The 16,602-nt window shown below is 46.1% G+C and overlaps 1 protein-coding gene and 1 long non-coding RNA gene across 3 annotated transcripts in view; both read right to left on the reverse strand.

The window, feature by feature from the left end:
* The window catches only part of LOC142584738 (uncharacterized), a 63,920-nt gene extending 47,779 nt beyond the window's left edge, over positions 1–16,141 (reverse strand). The window contains exons 1-3 of one of the 2 annotated variants that reach the window (XM_075694964.1): positions 15,909–16,141; positions 15,654–15,810; positions 5,864–7,154 (exon numbers count right to left, since the gene is read on the reverse strand). In XM_075694964.1, the coding sequence (XP_075551079.1) occupies positions 7,037–7,154; positions 15,654–15,810; positions 15,909–15,981 (348 nt within the window). In that variant the 5' untranslated portion in view covers positions 15,982–16,141 and the 3' untranslated portion in view covers positions 5,864–7,036. Of the gene's footprint in view, positions 1–5,863; positions 7,155–15,653; positions 15,811–15,908 lie in introns of those variants that run through there. The other variant, XM_075694963.1, reaches the window with a different exon arrangement.
* On the reverse strand, positions 10,301–12,419 carry LOC142584128 (uncharacterized). Its single transcript, XR_012828707.1, has 2 exons — positions 12,302–12,419; positions 10,301–10,519 (listed from the first exon to the last, which is right to left on the reverse strand). It is a non-coding gene; the product is annotated as an uncharacterized LOC142584128 (long non-coding RNA).
* Positions 16,142–16,602: the final 461 nt, after the last annotated feature.

Genomic DNA, 16,602 nt, shown 5'->3' on the forward strand with positions numbered 1-16,602 from the left:
AGTTGCACGCTCTTTGTCGTTAAAATGAACACGCTTCGTAAAGCATTGCCACCATCTATCTTTTATTCCGTCTACGTAGACGACATACAAGTAGGTTTCAAATCCTGCAACCTAACAATCTTAACAGTCTGTGCGAGACAAGTACAACAGTGCTTGAACAAAGTTTCTAAGTGGGCCGACGAAAACGGGTTTAAAGTGAACCACAACAAAATTTCTTGCGGTTTTTTCAGTAAGAAGAAAGGGCTCGCTGCCTATTCCACTGTAGAATTATATGGACAAAAAAATATCTCTGAACAAAGAACACAAATTCCTAGGTGCTATACCTGACTCCAGGCTTACTTTCATTCCACACATAAAATATTTTAAAGCGAAATATCTAAAAACAATGAACTTACTTAAAATGCTATCCCACACAACCTGGGATAAACAGGAAATGTTTATTGAATCTTTACAGGAGCCTAGTTCGATCACGAATAGACTATGGTGCCGTGGTATGTCACACTGCCGTCCCGAGCGCGCTAAAATGTTAGACCTCGTCCACCATCTGGGCATACGCCTGGCCACTGGTGCATTTAGAACAAGCCCTGTCGAAAGTCTATACGTAGAATCAGATGAGTGGTCACTCCATTTTCAGAGAACGCACATCAGCTTCACCTATTTTCTCTTAGTGCGCTCTAATAACAAACATCCATGTTTCACAACAGTTAACGACTCGATGTGTGAACACTTTTCCGTAAGAGACCCTCTATGAGGCTTCCTTTGTCAGTGCGTGTAAGAGAACTTAGCGAAGAAATAGATGTCCCAATTCTTGAACACCGCCTAATGCCTCCAGCTAAGCTATTACCGCCCTGGGAGAGGCAGGTGATAGACTGTGATGCAACCTTTGCAGAGGTCACAAAGCACGCTCCTCACCTCGAAATCGCTATGCATTTCCGTGAACTTCAGTCGAAGTACTCCTGCTCCGAATTCTACACGGACGCGTCAAAATCACATGCTGGCGTATCTTACGCTGCTGTGGGTCCCCTTTTTTCTGAATCTGACGTGTTGAACCCATTGACAAGTATCTTGACTTCAGAAGCCCGTGCAGTACTGTCTGCAGTAAAACATATAAAGAAATTGAAACTTGACAGACCAATCATATTCACAGACTTGTTAAGTCTTGTAAAAGCACTCATTTCTTTACAAAAGCACACAAATCCTGTCTTTAATGAACTCTACTTACTCTTATGCAATATCTATTTATCACATACACATGTAGTAATATGCTGGGCTACTGGCCATAGAGGAATCGAGGGTAATGTGCTTGGTGACGAGATCGCGAAATCAATAGCATCGCAGGGTATTCGTTCTGCTGATGTCCCTGCCGCAGACCTTTCCTACGAAAGAAACTGCGAAGCCACTGGCAACGCTTGTGGGAAGCTGAAACGAGTAATAAGCTTCACATAATTAAGGCGAGGTTAGGTTTCTGGCACCCAACTACGAAAACACGAAGGACAGGTGTCCTATTCACTAGACTAAGAATAGGACACACATTTGGCACTTATAACTTTCTCTTGACTGGTGATGAGCCTCTAACCTGTGGTAGATGTGGTGACAGGCTGACTGTCCTCCACGTCTTCCTGGAGTGTCAGAAAGCCGAAAGAGGCAGGAGGAAACGTTTTCCTTTTGCATACCGATATTGCGTCCCTCTACATCCGGCTAAGTTTCTTGGGGAAGAACCGCTTTCTAAGACCAAAGCAGTCCTCGCTTTCTTGAATAATGTGCTACATGTTACAAGCCCATTAAATTCGTAGCGCATCCTCTTACCAGAGGATGCCGCTATGATAGCTTTCTTTGTATAGCACAAGCCTCCAGACCCTTGGGTTTCAAGGGCTCTGGTGAGTCAGTAGTGCTCTAGGAAATTTTAGCATCTCACATATTTTGTATATTGCATCATTCTTTGGCAATGCATTTTAATGTTCATAGTACACGTCATTAGTCATTGCCATAATTTTATTACACGTAGATATGCAATTTACATCAACTCCTTTAGGGCCCATTTACAGCTATGTCACATTAACTTCACAGAACCCATCATTCCTCTGCGAAATAATTAACACTAGCATGGCACTATTTGGCCATACCTGGCCCTTGCGTCACTAAACATCAAACATTCATTCTGTCAGCGCGATTCGTTTTCGAGATAGAAGCAACCAGTGAACCAGTTTTAACACCACGTTTGCTGCAGTGCCGTGCATCTTAATGCCATCATAGCTGCGTAAATATTACTGACTCGGATCGCGGAGAAACCGATGCGACCGCCACCATTGCGCGCAATTATAAGCAGAAGCTTTGTTTTCCTGCGTTCCCGGGGTTATTGGCCTCGAGCTCCACCACTGAAAGAGCTGGCGCCACCGTCGGCGTGACGTGCTATGAGGGATCACGTGGACATAGCGGCCGCGTCGGCTGCTTCGAGAGCGCCGAAGCGAGCTGAAAACGAGAGTTCCCTCGTACGCTGCGGTCCTCATTTAGTGGCGAGATTTTCTTTCTTCGAGTGTCTCCTTTACAACGCTTGAAAGCACTAGAATAGGTAGTGGCTGCCTTTGAAGGCGCGCAACTTGGTAGGCTACTGCTCCGTACCGCAGTGCCGGACGTACGCAAGGGAGCCCGATGTCAGCCTTATTCACACGTAGCCGCAGGACAAGAAGCTGCGTGAAGCTTGGCTCGCGAAACATAAAGCCGGCAAACAGTCATCCGCTACAACTCGGGTATGCAGCAAGCGCAGACGCGAGGAAGATTTCTGCTACGGCGCCGGGTCTGCGATGTTCGGAAAACGTGCGCTGATGCGCTCGCCCGAGTCCGCTGCCCGACTAATGGCATGACGGTTTGGTCTATGAACTTGTCGATGCTATAGATACTGGCAAGGTCACTGGAATGGAAAGGGAGCGGTAAGACGCACATTAAAAAAAGGCATGGCATATGGTCATGTTTGTACGTGTTATGAACTAATGCACTGGATTACAAAAAAGAAGCAGCGAGAATCGCACGCTGAGCACACCGATAAACATACAATGCGACGCAACTCGAGAAATAATATGGAAACGTCCAAGAATTTAGAAGAAAAAAAAAGATTCAATCGTCGCGACGGCACATCACAGTCTCCGTAGGCGTCGAAGTCTACAATGAAATTATTTTGAACAGTTCTGATAGCGCCCACGCAACAACGGTTGCTTGTATACTGTCAAATGCTCATATTCTGTGGCCTAAAGCTCATGGCACGGTGCGAAAAGGCGCTCACAGCGAAAGCAAAACATTGTGCGCGGACGTGCACGCAGACGCGCAATCGGTCGCTGCGAACCCGTGCGATCGCTGCATTGAGGCTTGATTCTGTTATGCCCCATTTGGTTATACAGACAGCCCACTCTAACAACACATTTCACATAGCTCACTCTCAGCGTTTGGCTACCTTTCACGCAAGAAGCCGGTTCGGGAGACTCCATCGCGGCGACCGCGCGGTTCACTGTGTATATTCGGTAAAGAGACAGCGTCTGTAAACGATTCTGTGCTTTCAGTTTGCCCAAGATTATTATTTAGACAGTAAAAAACTTCTCTCGTTTCGAAAGTACTTACAGAAATGTCCGGGAGAGCTTGCGCGTGGTGTTTTCAGTGAGCGCTGACAGCAAAACCTATGAGGAGCGCGCCGCGTGATCCCTCATACTACGCCAGCGAGGCGCTTCCGGTAGATGGCGACTCCGTAACTCCTCGCCGCCAATCACGGAGGAAGGAAACTCAGGAGAGGCCCTGACGTCGCTCTTTGTGAAGCGAAAGTGAAGCCGGAAGTTGGCGTTGCTCATGGCGTTGCTCCGCCTATCGGGCCAGCTCTCCTCTCTTGTTTACATTTCTCGCGAAACCAACCGGCGCTGCGTGCAACCGTGCTGCTCGGACCCGCGCGCTCCCCAGCAATAGTAAACAATCGTTAATACGTTAGCATGATCCCGCCAAAGAGGGCAAAATTTCCCGCGGATATTCCTTCGTCCGTTGACATTGCCGTGGCGCGGTACATTGCATACAGCGTTGCATGCTCGTTCATTTCACCAACTTTAGTTCCTCCTGTCCCACCTGGCCACAGCAACATCCGGTAGAGCACGGTCCAGATAACACAGCACAACAAAACACGGAGACCAACGCAAACCTGCCCGCACGGCGCCTTTTCCACGGTACGAAACCTACGGAGCAACACGTGTGAGCGCACAGAACAATAACAAAGCCGCCATTGTGGCCCGAAAGGCGGGGCCACTACAGCAAAGAAATAAAAAAGCAGCAAAATAAAGAACCTACTACGTCATTTCCTCCACACTTTTCTCCTAGTGCGCGGAGTGGTTAGGGCCTCTCCTCAGTTTCCTTCCTCCATGCCGCCAATAATCCGACGTTCTCGACTCGCGGGCGAGCGGCGGTTGCGGTCGGTTACGTCACGTCGGCGACGCCGCGCCAAGCGCAAGTCCGACGCTCTACGCTCTACACTCCAACCGGCTGCCGCTGCACCTAAAGCCCCTCCATACAAGTTTCCGCCGACCAGGTTAAGTACCGCCAACCTGCCCTCCTTCTCCGCGCACCTCTCGCACTCACCCCCTTAGCTTCCGGTGGCAAACGGAACTTACGTAGCTGCAGCTTCCTGTTACGAGTGGAAGTGACGCTTTGTTTTTTAGCGTTGTTTACTTTCGAGTCGCTGGAAATGCTTTAATTGCACGAGCTGCGGTTGAAACTGTGAATGCGATTCCATCCAAGAACCACCGCCTACTGTAACCAGCGATCTGCTCGTGTTCGCTGCTTCGCGTCAACCTGCGATGGGTTGTGGCACGAGCGACAACGTACAGTGGAATGTAGTGCCTAGGCGCTTGGAGACCACTGCCGTTTTTCGTACATTTGGAAAACAGCGACCGCGAACTACTACTTCAGCGGAATACACAGCTTGTCCTATTTGCATTCTTCTTATGGTGACTGCCACAGCTCTGCTTAGCACGCGCGGGCGTCTCACCATCGTCCAACGGCAGTCAACGCGGAAATTCCCGCAGCGCAACTCCAGGAAGCTGAAACGCCGGAAGCGGAAATTTTTAAACCGGAAATGCCGGAACAGGAAATACCGGAACCGTATTTGGTGTGAGGGGAAAAGGCGGCGCACAACAAAGGTTGTCCCTACTTAAGAAAGTGGCGGTGGCGCGTGGATGTAGGGCATGGAGGAAGGAAACTGAGGAGAGGCCCTACCCCCTCCGCGCGCTAGGAGAAAAGTGTGGAGGAAATGACGTAGTAGGTTCTCCTTTGTTTTGCTGCTTTTTTATGTCTTTGCTGTAGTGGCCCCGCCTTTCGGGCCACAATGGCGGCTTTGTTATTGTTCTGTGCGCTCACACGTGTAGCTCCGTAGGTTTCGTACCGTGGAAAAGGCGCCGTGCGGGCAGGTTTGCGTTGGTCTCCGTGTTTTGTTGCGCTGCATTATCTGGACCGTGCTCTACCGGATGTTGCTGTGGCCAGGTGGGACAGGAGGAACTAAATTTCGTGAAATGAACGCTCATGCAATGCTGTACGCAATGTACCGCGCCACGGCAATGGCTACGGACGAAGGAATATTCGCGGGAAATTTTGCCCTCTTTCGCGGAATCATGATAACGTGCTAACGATTGCTTAGTATTGCTGCGGAGCGCGCGGGTCCGAGCAGCACGTTTGCGCGCAGCGCAGCGTTGTTTCGCGAGAAATGTAAACAAGAGAGGAGAGCTGGCCCGATAGGCGGAGCAACGCCATGAGTAATGCCAACTTTCGTCTTCACTTTAGTTTCACAAAGAGTGACGTCAGGGCCTCTCCTTAGTTTCCTTCCTCCGTGACGTAGGGCTTTAGCTGCACCGAGTGCCCTGAGATCGCGCGTTGCCACAGCAACCTTATCAACGCATGCGCAGAGAATGAACACCGCGGACGCGCGCGCCCGCCGTTTTCTTTCTTTTTTTCTCGAGATCGCGCGCTTTTTCTTTTACGCCCCAACCTGCAAGCATCGTCGCGGTCTAGGTGTCTTCGTTTTCGTGCTTAATAACATTGCGCATCTTTCGAGGATGACATGGATCAACCCTGCACGACGGAAGCTAAAAAAATTAAATTATGGGGTCTTGCGTGCCAGAACCACTTCCTGATTATGAGGCACGCCGTAGTGACGGACTCCGGAAATTTCGACCACCTGGGGTTTTTTAACGCGCACTTAAATCTAAGTACACGGGTGTTTTCGCCTCCATCGAAATGCGACCGCCGTGGCCGGGATTCGATCCCGCGACCTCGTGCTCAGCAGCCCAACACCATAGCCACTGACCAACCACGGCGGGTCACGACGGAAGCTGGTGCTGGCATTGTTGCTGCATCGTTTGCGCCGCAAGCACAGGAGATCAATGTACATTCGGGGGTTTTTTGACAAGCGCTCGGAACTTGGAGAATACCATCATCTCGTGCAGGAGCTCCGACAAAGTGACCCCGAGTATTTCTCGGTTGTTCTCGCTTCGCCTCGAGAGCACTAGTATTGCATGAAACTTTACAGTGCACTTTGACATCTAGGTAAAGTTGAAAGTAAAAAAAAATATTAATATAATGAGAACCTTGATACGAATGAAATAACAAAGGCCGTTTCCGCAATAAATTATTTAAAGTATACAGTACCAAACGGTGCAAAACATGTCGTTATTTTTCTAGGCAGTGCGAGGAACTGCAGCTATCTGTTTGATTCTGAACGCAGGAGCGAAACTCGTTGCAAAGTTTGTGAATGATCAGACGTCAAATTCAGCGATAATTTCCATTATGCGCACTTTCCATCTGGCTGCTGCTTGTCTGGTTATCCTGTCCAGGGTCATACCTATGGACAAGACAAATGCCTCATTTCCGGCCATTTTTGTTGCAGATGGGAGAACAACTGTTGCTCAAATACGTCATTTGTTTTAAGTTTTTTTATGTATTTTTCGATGGCTCTTTTGTCGCCTGCACAGCGGCTTCATCCTCGTGATGTAGATCTGTGTGGCCCGTTTAAAATTGTTCATGGTCGCAGTTGCTGCTCCCTGTTGGCGAAGATATACCTCGCCGTATCGACGTACAAATTTCTTCTGCTGTGGTGTCGTCCTGTATATGGTACCTCCTCGAGGTTGCGCGTGGCTCTATAGGGGAAAAAATATCCGTTACTTAGACAGTATATATCAGGTGGTAGGGATAAAAAAAGATAAGCATGTTCAGTGTCAATATTTCGGATTAAAAATTTGACCAACTGCAATTCGAAGTCTTTGAATTCAGTAAATTAGCTAGGTTCCCTTGCAAACCTTCACGTACGGCTTATTAGCGCACTAACAATGTTACCTAAACTTTTTAACTTGGGGACTCCCTCGACAGCCTGGAAAACTAGACTGCGAAACCTTGCTGAGATTACGACTGCACGGAGACAACCTAAAACAACATCTACACACAAAAATTCTCACGCTTCATATATATATATATATATATATATATATATATATATATATATATATATATATATATATATATATATCATCGAAATCAGAAGCGAAAAACAAACCGCAATGTTCTCGAACTTAGCTTCTCATTTTGAAGACCCTGTCCCAGCAGCGACGTCATGGCAATAGCACCCTGACAGACCTGCCCCCCTTTTCCCCATACCTCCTGCGAACGCGCGACGTGCGCTTTGTGTCACAGTGTAGTGCAGCAAGTCGATAATTTTCCATTACCAGCTCGAAAGCTTCATGTTATATCCTCCCTCTAACTGAAATATTTCTACAAAACATGACGCGCCTGAATCGAAGGGAGTAAACGGTTATCTTTTTGTTCTGAATCTTTTACTTTGCGGGATAGTGCAATTAAACAGAAATACAGCGCTGATTTTTTGTCAGTATTCTTTTTTTTTTGCACTGTCGACATAAGATCACCGGCGCTATATTATTTTGGTGCCAACGTGGACTACCAAACAGCTGTTAAATTTACTTAGTACTCAGGTGGCAGGATGCAAAGACGACATTTGAGCACAATCCTGTAATCGTACACTACATCCTACAAACCGAAATTGGGTCGAGTTTTCATTTCTTCATCACTGGCCCCACGATCGAGCTATACCACTGACATCAAAAGTGCACCGGTAATTTGCCTGCTGCTGGACGCTGCCGCACATGCATGTTCGTGGCTTGAGCTACCCCGCAATGGTACACTCTTAGCACGGTAACGTTTATTAGAGGGGTATATTCTCACAAATTTGTGCACCTTTAACTTACAAGTTACACATCAACCTTTACAAATTTAACTTCTAATAAAGGTAAGAAAGCGTGCACCTCAACTAGAGGTTACAACACTTTAACCTCTAGTATAGGCATACAGTATTGAGTGCCTTTACCTAAATATAAAGGTTACATTTACAATATACCGGTTGAACGATTAAAATGTTTACACAAAGCGGCTTGCAGGAGGTCCCAGATGGACACCGTGCTGCGCATGCTCCGTATATAGAGCCGGTGTCGCCTAGCAACGGGGACGCGGCTCTTCTTTCTGCGGTATGCTTCATAAAAGCCCGTTGCTCTGCGCATGCTCCGCCCAGGAAGTTGTCGCCTAGCAACAGAGGCGCGTCTCTTCCTTCTTTCGCGCTTCTTTCTGCTTGCGCCTCTTCTTTCTTGCGCGCTTCTTTCCGGGGCTGGATTAAGCAGACTACAACCGTGCGCGGAGAAATGTGAGCCTTGGCGGAGGAAGCCCCTCGGCCAGTCCTTTCCGGACGCTGCCTTTACATAGGCTTGCGCTTCGAAATAGTTCACGTGTCCACCTCGCGCGGTTTTCGGGACAAAGGGTGTCCCTGTGTCTCTCTCAACCTAAGTGAAAAAGGAAAAGAAACATTGCGTTTTGCAGGCAATCTAGACCTTACGCATACCGCAACATCTCTTGTTTGACCTAAAAAAATATTAAGAGAAAATGCAGCCTACTACCCCAAAAAGTACAACAAAGGTTGAGCGCGGGAGCTAGAGAAATTTCTTTACTTTCGAATAGCATATTGTAGGTGACAGACTCATATTCTTTTGGGCTGCAGTTCTGTAGCTGCTAATCAATAAATGAGGCAAATTTTCGCTTTACCAACTACAAGTGTTCAGACCTGTGGCTCACGCTCTTGCGGTTTTTATCCTCCTGCACATGCGTTTGTTTACTCGGTGGATTGTTCCTAAGGTATCATTTAGCATGCGAAAATGAAAAAAAAAATGAATTTCAGCTGGCTGATTTTCCTTTTTAATTTTTGCATGTTGAATGATACCATTGGTACAATCCACAGTAAACGTAAATGCATGCGCAGGAGAAAAACAGCAACAGCACGGGTAAAGGGCCTCAACACTTGCCGTTTTCCATAAGCAAAGCAAAACATTTGCTTCATTTATTGCTAAACAGCTACACAATTATACCCAAAAACAGTATGCGTCTGTCACTTACTATGCCATTCGTAAGTAGAGATCTGTACTCCCGCGCTCCTCCTTGTTGTGCTTTTTGATAGCTAGAGTATTGTTTTACTAGATATCATTGCAGTCGAAGAGATGTTACGGCTCGCGTAAGTTAAGTTGCCAGCAAAACGCAGTTTTTTCTTTTTTTGCTTAGGGTGAGAGAGACACAGAGACACCCTTTCCTGTGGAAACCACACGAGGTGGACAGGTGAACTATTTCGAAGCGCAACCACGTGTAAAGACAGTGTCCAAAAAGGACTGGCCGAGTGGCGTCCTCTGCGAGGGCTCACGTTTCTCCGGGCATGGTTGTCGGCTGCTTAATCCGACCGCGAAAAGAAGCGCGCAAGAAAGAGGCGCAAGCAGAGAGAACCGCAAAAGAAGGAAATGACGCACCTCTGTTGTTTGGCGGCAGACGGCTCGGTGTACCACGCGGAGATTTGGCCTTTCTGGAACAAAACCCAAGGTGGCGCCTCCCCGTTGCTAGGCCGCACCCTGCTCGTCGGACCATGTAAAGAGCGGGGCCCCACATGAAATTCTCTGAAAAAAAAAAGAAACGCTCAACTGAATGTGGTATCAAAAGTATACTTTCATTTAAATCACTTAAATCGTTATACTTCAGCCAACAAAGGGCTACTATGATACTAGTATACTAGTATCCCTTGGGATTTTTGACAAAATGAAACTCCCCGTGCGACACATTTTGAGCAAATATGTAACGGTAATGTTCCCAAAAATACAGTTCAAAACACAATTTGAACGCCTGAGGAGGTGGCACCGTTAGCTTGTATAAATAATTTGAGTATAAATTGACAGTTCCACAGGCAGTATAAGGTTAACTTCAGAATGCAACATCTTTATTTGAAAATACAACATAGAATACACCACAAATACAGCAGGCCTTGCTGGCACATGACTAGATCTGAAAATTCAAGACAATACTATCACTAGCATTATATCACAGGAATTTTAAAAATCATATCACCGCGTTTCAGCCATGCATGTCGTCAATAAATTCGTGTTAACTGTCCATGTAAAAACTTGTACTGCTGTCAGGAAGCAAGAAAACAAGGCAAAGATTAGTACATGAGATTTCAGGCACAAAAACTGGACACTTGTGTTCAGATCCACATTGGACACTACATAAAAAAAGCTTTACACATCCTGTGCAGCATTAGAGCAGGCCAATAAAGACGCTTCCAATGCAATGTAGCCAATGCAAAAAATATATGAAGTATTGGCTATAGGTGAACCTAAAAAAGAAGACTGGACCACAAGGCCATGCATGCATGCAGCCCATCTATACCTGAGCAACGTTTCCTTAGTGTTAGCATTGGCCACCACTGGCATCAAAACATGACTTGTTGCTCTTACAAACATCAGACAAAGCTTAACCAGGAGATGTGCAAAGTGCTAGCTTGCAGGGCCAAATGACAAAAGGCTGGAAGTGGTGATGCTTACAGCATAGTGAACTCTCAGTTTAGATCCTTGTGACAATACAAACAAGAAATTTTTTTTAATTAAAATTACTACAAGACACATTTTACTGTCTAGCTAACAATGTCAAGGATGGGATTCAAACTTCTTGAATGCACTACCTATTTAAAATCAATATTGAAAAAGGTCATTAGGACACTACTATGCATAGTACTGCACAATTACTCTATCATCTAGAGGCTAGCAGTTAGAATAACTCAGTGACAAAGCAAGGGCGCCATAATTCACGTTGCACAAATTTAAGAATATTGAGCAGCTAAATAAAATACTTGTACACAATAGTAAGTGTCACTTGCATGAATGGATGTATTACCTCAGTAATTTTCAATAAGACAGTTATAAAAAAGGCATGCAAATGTAATGCACAAAATGATGCATCTGTTCACCACCTCCTGGCAACAAGTGAACATTAATGCAAGGTGAAAATTGTTAACTAGACTTTGAGTCAAATCGCATTCTTTTTCTTCAGAAGGGCAAAGAAACACTTCAATCTGTCATTTATGAGCCCTCTAGGCACAACATTGCTGGGAAGCACAAGTTTCTGCATAAGCGCCAGGAATGGTGCAAATGCATATGGATAATCGAGGTTGTTGATGTAGTAGGTTAAAATACAATAAATTACAGCTAGCTCCAGGCTGCCGTTCGAGACCCAGATTATTTCTTGCCTGCTGCCAGCATAAACACACGTATGCTCGCTGCATGTGTAGACGTGGGGAGCTGCAATCTGAATATCACCACTGGGCAGAGGAGCCTACAAAGACAGTTAGAGCCTATAAACATTCGCTTATCAAACATTAAATATGCACAGTATAATGTGAACTGACGAAGTAAAATTTATCAAAAACGCGCAGTACTGCAGAGCACAACTCAACCCCAAAGAGCCCAACCATTCTACATCAAGGATAATTAGAACTGGCTCACCTTTAGCTCTCATTGTAGTAAGCATGCAGGAAAAAGCAATGAAATGTTATTTTACTAAAAGTAATCAGTATAATACTAATTTTCGTTTGTTTGCTGAACTATATACAACTGAAATCTCACTAAAGGACAATAGGAACGCTCCTGGAGGCTTTTCATAAGTTCTTGCTGGAAAGGGCTCACAGACGCCACTCCTGCGTCCCTACTATATATATGTACACGTACAATATAATTTCTCGTATATTGCTTACATTATATACATTACGTACTCAACCATTCCCTGACGCCGCGTGCAGGTCAGCGACAGCAGCAGCAGTGGAAAAGTCGAGGGAAGTGGCAAAGAAAGCTTCGCTTTAAAATATTTGATACACTAGGCAATCAAAAAAGCTTTGGCTAACATTCCACATTGTACTAACCATATTGCACCGAGGACAGACTAGATGTGCAAGCTTCCACGGTTTCATCTGACACTGAGTCCTCGAACACGGTGCCTGGCACATTGCATTGCGCCTTTGCCTCGATCGGCTGCATTTTTCGTTTCTGAAATTATAGACGCAACGAAAGAACATCATTAGTGTTCACAAAGTAATGCAGAGCGCATTGCAGAGCTCTAGGCGAAAAAAAAACTCGTACATAAGCAAAATTCGTGCGAAAGCTATACAACATGTATTCTCCGGAACAACGCTGTATATAATTATACATCATTGTGCGAAATTTGAATGCAAGATGTAAGAGAAGGGGTGACGTTGCGGTAAAAAGAGAATTGTGTATTCTTCGCAGTTAGTCAATGCTAACCACTAATTCCCATATTAAATTATTGGCCCGTTTGACTAAAAGAAAATAGAAAAAACACGCATTTTCACCCAAAAAGCGAAGCACTAATGGCGATAGCAAAGCATTAGACCACAACTGAAACTAAGGTACGTAGTTTTGCCTGCCGTAACAGTAATCATTAGCTTACTAATAACCATGGTGTAACGCGAGCACAGGCATAAATGAACATATCTCATTTGACGACCGCGAACAATCGCTATCAAGTTGGCTTGAAGAACACAGAGGGGAGCGAACGTTTGTTTTGTTGCTCCCTTTAACGCGTCTCCGAACTTTTGAGATTACGCGACCTCCAGCACTACGCGCACCGAAAGAAAGCGGAAATGCAACCACGAGCCGCCTCGGCTTGCCCGACCTCTGCACACACCGGAGATTAGCTCCAGGCCAGGGCGCGGGCAGTCATGCACCACCACAGCATGGCTAACGGAGGGTGCGCGAGGCAAGTTCTACAATACCGAACGATTTCTGTCAACTACGTCAGCCCAAAGCACGGTGCCAGTACAAGAAACGTATTGTTAAGGTCATTTAGTTGCCCTGACAAAACTCATCCCGCCGACAAGCTCAATATTTTAGAAAGGTCTAATCCAATATTTGCACAAAATGACAACATCAAATTTAGCTCAAACTAAATCGAAGAGCATAAAGAAGCAAATATGTCAACAATAACTTTCTTCAGAAACACTTACGCGCAGCGAGAGCATGCACTATGTCAAATGTTGAATTGGGAACTATAAAGAATTCACGTACTATCCACCTAAAAATAATTAAAAGCAAAAGTTCTGCTTACCGAGATCACATATTTTTCCGTGTGCATTTGGGACGTGGTCACAATATTCACACCTCACCAGGTTGTCACTTTTCGACAGGCGCAGAATAGTGTATCGCTTGCACTCACAACCCGGCTCGTTGCAGCGACCGCGCAACACACCGAAAAGGTCTCTGCTGCACAAAGGCATGAGGGTGCAGCGGATGGCGCAAGTTCCCAGTAGAAGCGTAATAACTACTGCAGGCTACAAGTGGTGGCAGCAGACAATGGTGATCGGATGGCATCCAAACAAGTCAAATATAATGGCCGTCTCAGAACGACAACTACAACAACGACAGGACGACAGCGCGCTAACGACTCCCGCCGGCTCCGAGCCTCCCGCTCCCGCTTAAAATCTTCCCAGCGTGCAACTCGAGTCATCTGGATTGGACCGAGGAGGAGAAATGATAGCACCGTGGATGGCCGCACTCCAATGTGGCTGATGCCTGCTCGCTTCCGCCATGTTAGAAAGAGGCACTTAGAGGCACAAGCAAAAATGAAAACAAAAATGAAAACAAGCAATGAATTACAGAAATAAATGTCAGAGGTGCCAGTGATGTTATCGGTGTGATGGTGGAAGGATTTCGTGTTTGGACAGTGGCAAAGATTTCATTTCTCAGTTGGCGGCTTCACACATTTAACGCTCTTTTCATCTGTCTATGTCTCCAAAAAAGACAACGGAGCGGACGGCGCTCGCTTTTATGTGAGTGTAGCGGCATCCTGCTGATTTCACTGAACGTTTGGCGCGTTTCGGGTCTGCTGTAACTTAAATTTGCTGTCGTTGTAGTGCCAATATTCGGCACAGCTTAAAATGCCCAAAGAAAGCTAGCAGTGGAATCAGTTGCTACAATTTTTATTAGAAAACATCCTAAGTGCAATGCAGAATGGTTCGCCAAGATGTAGGTTGTTGTCTATTTCAAAGCAGTTACGCCGGTCGCCTAGCGCGTACCACATCCCCAGCTCCCTCGCCGCGCGTTTATACTTATGTACGCACTCTGCCTAGCTGGTACCACGTGTCGGCATGGTTTTCTTAGGCACACGCTTCTTGCACACTAACTATTAACCTCATCTTGAGCGCTTATGGTTGAAGCATGGGAAATTTTTGGTTGACAGCATCAAGGCAGTGCAGGGAATGAAACGAACCCGGTTAAAGGCAGAAAATGTATGCAGACAACTGAAAGGTTCTGCACAGGGACATTTTAGTAGACAAGTTGAATTATATTGATATGTGATAGAACCATCCAATGTTTTCAACAACCTTTTACTGAAAGACCCATCGCGTTCGTGTGCTTTTCTTCAACTGTTCTTTCTCGCCTCGTACATGAAATTTGTTTAAAAATGTTCATTTTTCTAAAGAAACTCGCCCGCTTTTCTTTCTCGTGTTGAAATACCGATGTTCCATGCCTGTCTCATGGTGGCTAGAATGCGTGCGAGAGCAGGGGGCTTCCGCCACGTTCGACCGCTGGGTTTCGGCAGGCAGTGCACGCCACATCATTCGATGACACAGTCTTCGTTGCTGATATTTCAAATAAGGCTGTGCGCCAAGTATGGAGGGTCGTCAAAGAACAGCGCGCAGATGAACATGCAAGTGCGATCGTGCAAGATTTCTTTTTTGTTTTTATATCGTGAAAAATGTAACTGCTTGGCTGACAGAAATTAAGACCGAATTCAGCCCGAACTGCCGAAGTCCTACGTTTGTAATAACCAGATCATAAATGCAGAACACGAACACATTAGGATACATTTATCAGCAAACGTCCAATCCATGATGTAGGTCTCCTCACTGATACGCTGCAGTGTTCTTTAGAGGTTAAAATCTAAAGATTACAAGGCACTTTGCGCTGAATTAACCTTTAAATCCGTCAATTTTGACTCTTGTAACCTATAGATATATATATATACGTAACACCATTTAATTAAAACATCAACATATTTTGCATGTAACCTTTATTTTATAAGTTACTTGTGATTACAGGTTACCATAGAAGGTACCGTGCTAAGAGTGTACGCTGTTTCGCAACTAGCACACAACTGACACAACTGAAGCGCGCAGACACACACACACACGCACATAATCGTCTTCAGCGCTTGCATATTTACCAGAACGGTATGTAACCACCAAAATAACTCACTTTCTCTGGCGGCCACAGTTCTTGTAGAATTCCATTGACTGCGCGAATTCCCACGTTCGCCTTGAAACGAAGCCCCTGCGCGTCGCCAACTCCAACGCCTTTGCCTCGCGAGTGTAGCGATCTCGCAGCCTTTTCCAAAGTTTCAGGCATTCTTCGACTAAAAACAGCAGCAATAAAAAAAACATAATTACGCCTGCCCCAGCAGTGAATAACTTATTTCAGTACCCCAAATCACGACTCAGCGAGGAAGCTTACCTTTAGCGAGACCGCATTGGCGGCGGGTAGCTTCCCATGCATTGTTTTTTCTTGCTTGATCGCGGTAATCCATTCGCTTTGTGTCGTAAAACGCACGGGTGGAAGCGGATTCCCTCGAGGGGCCGTTCGATCACAGAATCCGAAGCTTCACACACGTTCTGGGTACTTTCATTCATTGTTTCACCGAACGTTGTCGCGCCAGCGCCGACTCCGCAGGCGGCCATTGCTTCTCTGACGCGCAACGCGCGCGGAATGCCGGAAATGCTTCGCCGACGGGGACGGCGCGGCAGGCGAAAAATAGGGGCGGAGCCATTCATGCGCCGGAGACGTTGGAACGCGCCCGTCGGCGCTAGTCACGCCGGTTGCGTCGTGTCGCTCGAGTACAGATGCCAGTTTTCCTCCACCGTGACGTCGCTGAGTTCGACGCGCGCGGGCACGCTACGTCGGAGTATATGTGCACCTTTAACGATGTGCAACCAAAAAACAGCATGAACAACAAACACAGTTTGGGCGAAAAAAAAAGTCGCGATTTGCAGCAGTACGCATTCGGTAACAAACATAGGAATCAGGCAACAAAAACAGGCATAGAACTTTACTATATCTTACATATACTTACACTACTACTACACTACTTCGTCTGTTGTTCACTGTAACAGACTGAGTCCTTTGTTATCAGAGGCTATTAACTCTGTCA

Source organism: Dermacentor variabilis, chromosome 6, assembly GCF_050947875.1.
Source record: "Dermacentor variabilis isolate Ectoservices chromosome 6, ASM5094787v1, whole genome shotgun sequence".
Taxonomy (NCBI): Eukaryota; Metazoa; Arthropoda; class Arachnida; order Ixodida; family Ixodidae; genus Dermacentor; species Dermacentor variabilis.